Here is a 10,074-nt window from a genome sequence, read left to right as displayed (position 1 = left end):
TCCTCTTTTGGAAGGCCAAACAAAGTAGTTTCGCTTTCACAACGAAACACACAGCGCCTTCACGACATGGCGGCAGCAACAATACTACAGCGAGAATAAAAGTTACGCCACCTTTCTTTGCGTGAATATTTGGGCGGCATTATGCAAATCTTCCCACATTGTGACGTAGACATGTGGGGACGTGTTAGAACGAGCCATTTTAGGTAGGCGTGGTTGATTCTTAACTTTCATGAAGAATATCTCTTTGGATTTTAGACTTTAGTCTTTGCAACTTTACAGATCTTCTTTATGCACCAAGAGCTTGTAACACTTCAAAGAGAAAGGAAAAATTGAAATCGCATCATATGACGCCTTTAAATCACTGAGATATACAGACTTGTGCATTATATGACAATAAAATGAAAACATGAACTTTTTCTCTTTTCTGCTTCTCTCTGTCTCTGTTCACACAGACCAGTCGAGTACCTGTAGGCTCAACGGTTGCCCATCACAATCTCAATGACCTCATCATGATACATGGCATTCCACTGCAGCAAAGGAACCTGGGAACACTGGACCGAATAGCTCAGTATGAACACTGCAGAAGAAATGAACACAACCTTTACAAATTTTACTGTGTATATTTAGCACTGTAGTTTAGTGTTCTGATGTTGCAGAAATTGGTCTAAACTAGAGGTCAGCTGATGTAGTATTTTCCCAGTACAGTCAACAAGGTATCGGAGAAAACCCACTAGTGCCGCCCATAGGAAAAAAACAAGCAAACATACAATATCCAGGATATATTCCAAAAGCTGGATATTCCAAAAGTTGTTTTATGTTTCTTAATAACACAAACACAATAAATGAAACCTTTTTAAAAATAAATTGATTGACCACTAAAAAATTATAAAAATTCTAACAATTTAAAAAACAAATTTTGTCTGTTTTTTTGTTTTAAATAAATACACTATTGTTAAATTTTTTTTTTTAAAGATTTTTGAAAATCTCTTATACTTACCAAAGCTGCATTTATTTGAACAAAATAAAATTTTTAATTTATTTAAATTAAAAACAGGAATGCAATAATATTAGAGGTTGACCGATAGTGGATTTTACTGATACCAATAGCTAGGTTGGACCACACTGGCCGATACGATTAATCAACCGATAGTTTTTCAAATGGATACTGAACGAAAACTAAAATAGTGCTTTACTATATAGTGCTATACTATAAAACACACTATTGAACCATAATTTGTAAATGAATAAAAATATTAATATTAATTATTAAATTAATCATTTATGTTAGTTCATAGCTTACAAGGTAAACTTAGTTCAGCTAACAAGGAACAATAGTTATACAGCTTTTATTAAACTTAAATGTTACAAATAGACTCTTATTGTAAAGTATTACCATTTCATATCAACAGTCATGCTTAAAGATGGCCATCTTTAAATATCTACACAAAGGCCATAGCATTGAAATTACATACATATGGATATTGTATGTATACTCTCACATTTTGTTTGTTTGCTTCTGTTTTAGAACACTTGGTTATCTAATCAAAATAACAAAATATGTTAGTCACACACCAGGGAAAAGCGCAGCGTCGCGTTTAGGACAACAGGTATTACACATACCTGACGTGTCACGTTCACTTCAAGCCGCAGTCTAAAACAGTTTATTTAATCACCAAAAGGGTAAAAGTTTACTTCAAGAATTAACCATGTGACATAGATGAGTTTGCAGTTCGGTGTTTAAAAAAACAGAGCAAACGGAAAGAGAAATCGCGATCTATATTATAGCTCAATAAATGAAGCATACTTTATTAGAGCCACAGAAAGACAAATGTTTTGCTGAAAAATGCACAATACACAATTTTACAGCCTAGGGTGAAGTCATTATGTACATTAATAATTATTTGGGACAAATAAAATGTAATTTAATGTAAAACTATGTGAATGGCCCTCTTTTGCGCGGCAGGATTTTCTGTTGGCTGCATTCAAATACTCGTCTGAAGTTTCCTGCTCTGTGCAGCGCTCAGCCTCACGTGTCAAAACAAACAACATGAGGTGTCAGTGATTTCCGCCTCTAGAGGCCGCTCTCGCACTATATAATGACAGTGAACCTTTTCATCCGTTCCAGCAACGGACGTAACCCGGAAAAATATCGGCATGGATTTTTACAGATAGCCGATAGTTCCAGCAATCAGCTATCTATCGGTACCGATTATTCGACAAAACCGATACATCGGTCGACCTCTATCTAAATAATATTATTTCCTATTTTAATATATTTTATAGAAAGTAAAAAAAAAATAGAAAATTCTTTTTTTTTTTAAAACCAATTCATAACAAGAACCAGCTTATATTTGCTTGTGTATCAGACTACAGTGGTTGTATCATTTGTTTTTGCATGCAACCAGCAAAGACAACACGGTTAAAAAACTTGTTGTCTATTTATTGTCTTTGTGTTGTTTTGCAGTACTTTATTCAGACCACAGACTCTGGCAGAACATCAATTCTTTTTACATGCTGCCATAGTTTAGCGGTGCAAGAAAGCTTTGTATCTCTATGGCTTTTTTATTTCTCCTTTATCTTTCAATAATCCTATCTTTATTTTTCTGACCATAGGGACTCTGAGGAGAAAGTGTCTCATCGTCCCGGCTCTAGTGTCATTCCTACCAGTAAACCTCGGCCCCGTCGTGCACTGGAACAAAGCACATCCTCTTTGACCCGCCCCCCTCAGTCGGCACGGCGACGGAACCCGCCCCCTCGCACTCTAATGCCATTGACGTCCACTGTAACACAGCCCATCACAACTGGCTCCATGGAAGAGGTGGTTAGAGGCACAAGATTGTAAGAGCACCATTCATTTCAACTCCTGTACTTCTTTTTTTTTTCTGAAAAGAGATTCTCTCTTGCAATAGCGTGTGTCCGTGTGTGTTTTAGGACGACCGCCAGTGATCGTTTGGCCTCACCTCCAATGCCTCTCAGTAGAAACACACTCCTCCCTCCCATTGGCACAGGAGACGCAGACCACACATACTCCGGACAGCACTCACGGCTTATGCAGGTGCTTTTAACACACACAAACAGACATTATTAAGTTTAGTAGTTTCATGAGATGGGTCATCAATATTTTTAGTTGTTTCTGGAAGGAAAAAATTGTAAAATCTTAAATTGCAAATGTGTATATCTGCTAAAAAAATTATTTTGTTTAGAAGTACATACACTTCTGTTCAAATGTTTGGGGTCAGTAAGATTTTCTTTGTTTTTGAAAGAAGTCTCTTATCAATAAATATTTGAATATATTTTAAATGTAATTTATTCCTGTAGTGGCAAAAGCTACATATTTAGCATGCTTTACTCTAGTCTTAAGTGTCACATGATCATTCAGAAATCATCGTAATACGCTGATTTAGTGCTCAAGAAAAATTTCTTAATATTATCAGTTAAAAACAGCTGTGCTACTTTAATATTACTGTACATGTGTGTGCACACGTGTGTATTTTGTATATTTATGTATTATAATACATTTAACATATTTATATTGTATGAGAAATGATAATATGCATAAATGTAATTTTAATATAAATGTAACTATTATTTTATGTCAGTTAATGCTTGTTTTGTTTCAAATAACAAAAATGTTTTTTTTTTTTTATGGTTTTAGTGTTAGTTAACTATGATAACTCACGTGTTTGTAGAAGCAAAGAGGCTCCTCGAGTCGTGCGCACAGTGCAGTGACCGACAAGGGTGTCAGTCTGCAGCCCAGAGACAAACTGCAGCTGCTGGATGTGTTTTCCAGACCCAACACCACACACACCTTTAGGGTGAATCTCTCCCGCACATGTGTATACATTACATAAACTTCATCCTGACTCTCATCATGTTTTTTTATTTATGTGTGTATTGATCATGGCAAAACGATCTTTGCAGTCAGACACCCCTTATCGCCGTTCATTCACTGGAATAGACAGCATCGGGCAGGGACGACCTGGCAGAGCGTCTGTTGGTGTAGGTGGGTGCATACAAACACACATCGGACCTATAGATGAACATTATAATTCTATAAATTGTCCCATTGACTGTATTTGGTTGTGTGAGTGCAGATTCTCTGGGAATTGGTGTGACTGGAATCAGTTTGGGCATCAGCAGCTCCTCCTTCATAGACTCATTTTCCCATCATCCCCTTGGCCACTTCCCCATCGAGCATGAGGAGGAGCCAGATGCAAAAGCTCCACCCCCAGGTCAGTGAGAATCAGTTTTAATTAGCTTTTTTGCTTGACATTTAAATTAAAGGTAAAAAATAATTCATGTACAGAAAAACATAATAGTATTTTGTTATTAGAAACTAGGGCTGCACGATAAATCACATGTGATTGTCATGCGCATCTTGTCAGTAAAGTCGGTTCTGTGATTAGTAGTAAATCTCCATCACGTGCTTTCAGATGGAGCAGCATTTACTACACACACCATGCTCCTGTTCAAAGAGAACACAGACAAACCTGCTGATGTTATGCAGGTGAGGCCCAGCTCTCCATTTGCATACATCTAACTGTAGTTTTTCTCAAAAACTGTTGTGTTTTTGGTAGACGAGTCCTTTTTTGTTTTCTTCTCTAGGCAAGAGGGATGAAAAAGCAGATAATTGACGAGTTTGTGTCCAATAATCGTTTCCTTCTGGTGCCGCGGCTGGTGAATCAGAAACTCTTCGATGAGCTGTGTCCAGTTAAACAGTTCCACCGTCGCAGGAAGTAAGAAATCTCACCTCTAACTGTAGCATTGGGTGTCGGTGGACTTACTGTATGTCTCTGAGAAAACTTAGGAGCCGTTTGCACGACAACGTTTTCAGCCAAAAACGGGAAACTTTTTATGCGTTTTGACTGTTCGTTTACTCGACAACGGCGTTTTGGGGACTGAAAACGCATATTTTTGAAAACGGGTTTCAAAGTGCAAGTTTTTGAAAACACCACCATTATCGTTTCCGTGTAAACACCCAAAACGGGAATCTTTGAAAACAGTGATGTCATGCGCGTGCGTAGTACATGTTAGGTATGTAGACATGCGCAGTACGTGTCGATTTTAAAGGTAAGTGCGAACAAACATACACAACAATGGCACTGTTGTTGCTGCTCAAGAGTTTGCTAACGCTTCTTCAGCATTTTCCCATCATCCCCTTGGCCACTTCCCCATCGAGCATGAGGAGGAGCCAGATGCAAAAGCTCCACCCCCAGGTCAGTGAGAATCAGTTTTAATTAGCTTTTTTGCTTGACATTTAAATTAAAGGTAAAAAATAATTCATGTACAGAAAAACATAATAGTATTTTGTTATTAGAAACTAGGGCTGCACGATAAATCACATGTGATTGTCATGCGCATCTTGTCAGTAAAGTCGGTTCTGTGATTAGTAGTAAATCTCCATCACGTGCTTTCAGATGGAGACGGCATTTAAGGGGCCGTTTACACTACGTTGTCAGCCAAAAACGGGATACTTTTTATGCGTTTTGACTGTTCGCTTACACGACAACGGCGTTTTGGGGACTGAAAACGCACATTTTTGAAAACAGGTTTCAAAGTGCAAGTTTTTGAAAACGGCACCGTTACCGTTTCCGTGTAAACGATAATCTTTGAAATCTTTGAAAACAGTGATGTCATGCGCGTGCGTAGTACATGTTAGGTATGTAGACATGCGCAGTACGTGTCGATTTTAAAGGCAAGCGCGAACAAACATACACAACAATGGCACTGTTGTTGCTGCTCAAGAGTTTGCTAACGCTTCTTCAGCAAAGTGTGGATTTACTTCACCAAAATTACAACCAACAGCGGAGACGCATCATATACACCATATAATCGTCACTTCCCTACAGGTACTGTTTACTAACAAGGTGACAGCGCCAACTACTGGCCTGGCATACGTAATACAGCTTTTTTGTCCATTTTCATTGATATGTAGCGAATCATTTTGAAAACGTTATCGTGTATACGTGAAACATTTTAAAAACGCAAGGGAAAATCTTTTCCGTTTTTGACTACACCGTTGTCGTGTAAACGTAGCCTAATACACAGAGCCGTAGCTTGCTGACAAGCTACGCAATATCGCGTTCATAATCGAATGTGATCTGCGATTATGAACGCAATATTGCGTAGCTTGTCAGCGAACTACAGCTCTGTGTATTAAATGCCGCTCCATCTGAAAGCACGTGATGGAGATTTACTACTAATCACAGAACCGGCTTTACTGACGAGATGCGCATGATCGTCACATGCAATTTATCGTACAGCCCTATTAGAAACTATGGTAGATTTGTATTTCTTGAAGGAAACACTAGCACTAGTTTTCGTTCTATGTAAACTTTGTTTGCAGTGTGAATGTGGCTATAAATAGTTAAGTCGATATCAAATTGACAGTTAAATCCAATCAATGACAATTAAATATGCAAATACAGTGCTATTCAAATGTTTGGGGTCGGTACGATTTTTTTAATGTTTCTAAAAGAAGTCTCTTATACTCAACAAGGCTGCATTTATTTAATAGAAAATACATTTAAAAAAAACAGCAATATTGTGAAATATTATTATGATTTAAAATAATTATTTTCTGTTACAATATATTTTAAAATGTAATTTATTCCTGTGATGGCAAAGCCATTATAGTACTTCAGTCTTCAGTGTCACATTATCAACAATTGTGCTGCTTAATATTTTTGTGGAAACTGATTTTTTTTTTTTCAGGCTCTTTGATTTAATAGAACATTCAAAAGAACAGCGTTTATTTGAAATAGAAGAATTTTGTAGCAATGTTAAAGTGTTTGCTGTCACTTTTGATCAGTTTAATGCATCTGTGCTAAATAAAAGTATTCATACTGACCCCAATTAAAACCATACTGACCCTAAACTTTTGAAAGATAATGTAAATGCAAGAAAGCAGCCAAATAGCAATGTAGCATGCTAATGCTGTCAGTTAGATTTTTAATTATGAATATTTATAAAAACAAAATTAGCACAACAGATCTTGAAATTAAGTTTGTTTTAGCAGAATTAATTGCATAAAAATGTGGAAAATAAAAATATAATAGGAATATCAGAAGCCTTGCATGCACTGTAATAAGATTTATATGCTTGGGCTCCTCAAATTTGCCTCTTCTTAGTACTTTATATTTATGAATATTACATAATTTTTTACTTTAAGAATAATGATGAAAGAGTGAAATGTAGAAAGGAAGTCTTTTATTATTCTGATTTATTATCAATTTATTATTTAACATCTATGATTAATCATTAAGTACCATGCTCTAACTAAAATGTCTGAGTGCTAAAAGTCTAAACTTTTTCTTAAGATGGAACTTCCTAAACCTTACACAGATCTCACGGGAAATATTCCCTACAGAGTTTGCATTTAGAAACTCATCTTGAATATATAAGATACTGACATGACTGGATTTAGCATAAAATGTAAACATTTTGTTGAGAACGCAACCACTAAGAATATAAAATTACTTTTAAATGCATGAACATAGTGTTCACACTTTCTCTCTCTCTATCACTACACACCTAGTGTCTGTTCCAGCACGTTCCCACAACAGAGGCGGTTCGACGGCACGCAGTAGCAGACCAGGGCTTTAACACAAAAACACAATCTCCATCACCTTGAACCAAACTCACCTCAGCACTGACCCAACTTTTCTTCAGTACTGACAGACGCTTTATACGTCTGCTGGACTTTTGTATGACACGCCGTTTGGGCGTGGACTTTATTTATGACCGCTGTTGTTATTATTAGTAATATTGTTATTCATGTTGTTGTTTGAAATTTTCTAAAACCCTATTTTTGTATATTGGACTATTCAGCTTCATACAGCTGCCAAATACAGGAAACTGTCTTTCCCTTACATCTGTAGATGTACTGTACATGCTGTACTGTATGGAGTAACTACTTTTGGTTTTCCCTAAAGACGGCTCTATGAAGCCTACATGGAGTTTCGATGCAGGTTCATTCAAGCAGGGTATTTTAAATTGCCTGAATGTTGGCGCACCGGAGTGTTCAGGACCCTATTGGATTGTGGAACCTGCTATAGAAGATTATAATATCTATATCCTAGATGGATGTTCCATTGTGATGCAATTCCAACAATTTCATTCACGATCATGGACAATAGGTGCGTAAGAATACTTTTAATTAAGATTATGAAGAGTCCAAAGGGTTGTAACCCTTTGTATCATGATTCCGTGATCATATGATGTTCAATATAACATTATAACATTCAAACTGACTCCAAGGTCTTAAACAGTGTAGAACCACTTTGACCCTGTTTTTCAGAGGGAAACACTAATACACTGAAATTCTGGAAGTACACCTGCAATACGAGAGCGGGCCGGTACAATAGTACAGCCTACATAATGACGGATGAAAAGAGGATTTGAAGTTTCAAGTTTCTTATTTTAAAACCATTTGATATTCAGAAAATAAGCCTTTGCGATTGAGCCTTAGTCCCGTGAGCCATACAGAACTTGGCAAGCGACGGACAGGATGGTGTTTATTAATTATTACATGTATAAATAGAAACGCACACAAAGACTGCAGAGTTCAGGGTTTGTTCAAATAAGCGTACTGTAAAAATCTTATTTTTTTGTCGGTTTAAAGTGGATTTTACAGGAATATTATAGATTATAAATCTTTCATTTAGACTTTTAAATGGCCATTTGGTTCTTTTGGTGCCAGGAAATCCTTAAATATTTAACACTGACTGGTAAAGCACATTTTGACGTACCATTTTACTGGCAGATATTGAATGTGGCTCTTACAGGTTTGTAATGTTTATGTGGCAGCTTCACTGTAACAGCATTTATTGAAATCGTACCGACTCTAACTGAACATTTGCATTTCTCCGATTTGATTAACGTGTTGATCTCGGTGAGTGAGTATTGCTTTTAATCGACTTTTTTTTCTATCTGGAGAGTAACTAAGCTCAAAGCATGTATTATGAGTGTACAGGCCATCATAATGTTTGATGATCAGAGAGATGGATTCCTCTACAGCCATACGGAAGGGATGTCACGGGAAGACATCTCTTCATACCCCAGCCTAACACCTCCGCCTCTAAGACAGATCCAGCTATTCTTCACTCAGCTCGGCAAGGACAATCTAGAGTTGCAGAAGTTGTAGCCATATTTGACTTCTAGAGTTTCTTTGTCATTCGACAGAGATTTCTAGAGTTCCAGTAGACATTCTGCTGTCTGACCACAGAGTTTCATTGCTGCTGATTTGAGTGGGCGGACTTCAAGAGCCATGTCACCTGGATCAACAGACCACTCTGGTCTTTTAAACACGGATGCAGATCTTTTGCAAGCGGATGTGTTTGGTGTGTGGAAATAATGGTTTATCTGCTCTAAGTCTGGTGGAGATGACAGTGCTGGATGGGAGTGTGTGTGATTGTGTGTGTGTGCGTGCGTGTGTGTGTGGAGGTGACAGCTCTTGGCAGGTGTAGCACTGCTGTATCTAAGTTTCCCCCTAAATGTTTACCTCTGTAACCTAAATGAGAATGGCAATTGAACAATAAAGGTATTTGAATAATATGTTGTTTTTCTTTTGGTCTTTAACAGTACTGTACATTAATCTCAGTAACTATACAGCTCTGAGTCAGCTTCAGTTGTTTTGTATGTTGGTTTCAAATACCTAGTTCAAAACTGCCTGAAATTAGAATAACAGTGATTCTATTCTTATCATAGTTGACATATTTTTGCTATAGCTATGGATAAACAAGTGAACTTTAAAACCACAATTGCCTATATTATAAATTTAAACAATTCATAAATTATAAAAAATAAATCAAGGTTGTGATGATTATTCGGTTCATTTTTGGTTTGGATTATATTTTTGCTAAACAACAGCAAGTTAACGTGTATTTTTGCAGTTTTCCCCCTTTTAGAGAAAGGTTCTGAAAGAATTATGAAAGTATAAAATGACTGATATGCAATTGAAATGACATAAGGACATTAAAACCATTGCACACACATGGTATTAAATATGACTTGTTTCAGTCGACTTAAAGAGATAGTTTATAAAAAAAAAAAATATATATATATATATATAAT

The 10,074-nt window shown here is 36.7% G+C and overlaps 1 protein-coding gene across 1 annotated transcript in view; it reads left to right on the top strand.

Annotated features, from left to right (window-relative positions):
* LOC107668502 (protein FAM149B1-like) overlaps positions 1 to 10,074 on the top strand; it is a 26,929-nt gene that overhangs the window by 13,077 nt on the left and 3,778 nt on the right. Inside the window, exons 10-16 of the mRNA XM_016460390.1 lie at positions 453 to 568; positions 2,614 to 2,838; positions 2,932 to 3,055; positions 3,690 to 3,815; positions 3,922 to 4,003; positions 4,095 to 4,232; positions 7,538 to 8,138. Coding sequence (XP_016315876.1) covers positions 453 to 568; positions 2,614 to 2,838; positions 2,932 to 3,055; positions 3,690 to 3,815; positions 3,922 to 4,003; positions 4,095 to 4,232; positions 7,538 to 7,605 — 879 coding nt within the window. The 3' untranslated portion in view covers positions 7,606 to 8,138. The remainder of the gene's footprint in view (positions 1 to 452; positions 569 to 2,613; positions 2,839 to 2,931; positions 3,056 to 3,689; positions 3,816 to 3,921; positions 4,004 to 4,094; positions 4,233 to 7,537; positions 8,139 to 10,074) is intronic.

The sequence above is a fragment of the Sinocyclocheilus anshuiensis genome, unplaced genomic scaffold, assembly GCF_001515605.1.
Source record: "Sinocyclocheilus anshuiensis isolate Anshui unplaced genomic scaffold, SAMN03320099.WGS_v1.1 scaffold52, whole genome shotgun sequence".
Lineage (NCBI taxonomy): Eukaryota > Metazoa > Chordata > Actinopteri > Cypriniformes > Cyprinidae > Sinocyclocheilus > Sinocyclocheilus anshuiensis.
The sequence above is the reverse complement of the archived record's forward strand: the minus strand, read 5'-3'. Positions and strand labels throughout refer to the sequence as shown.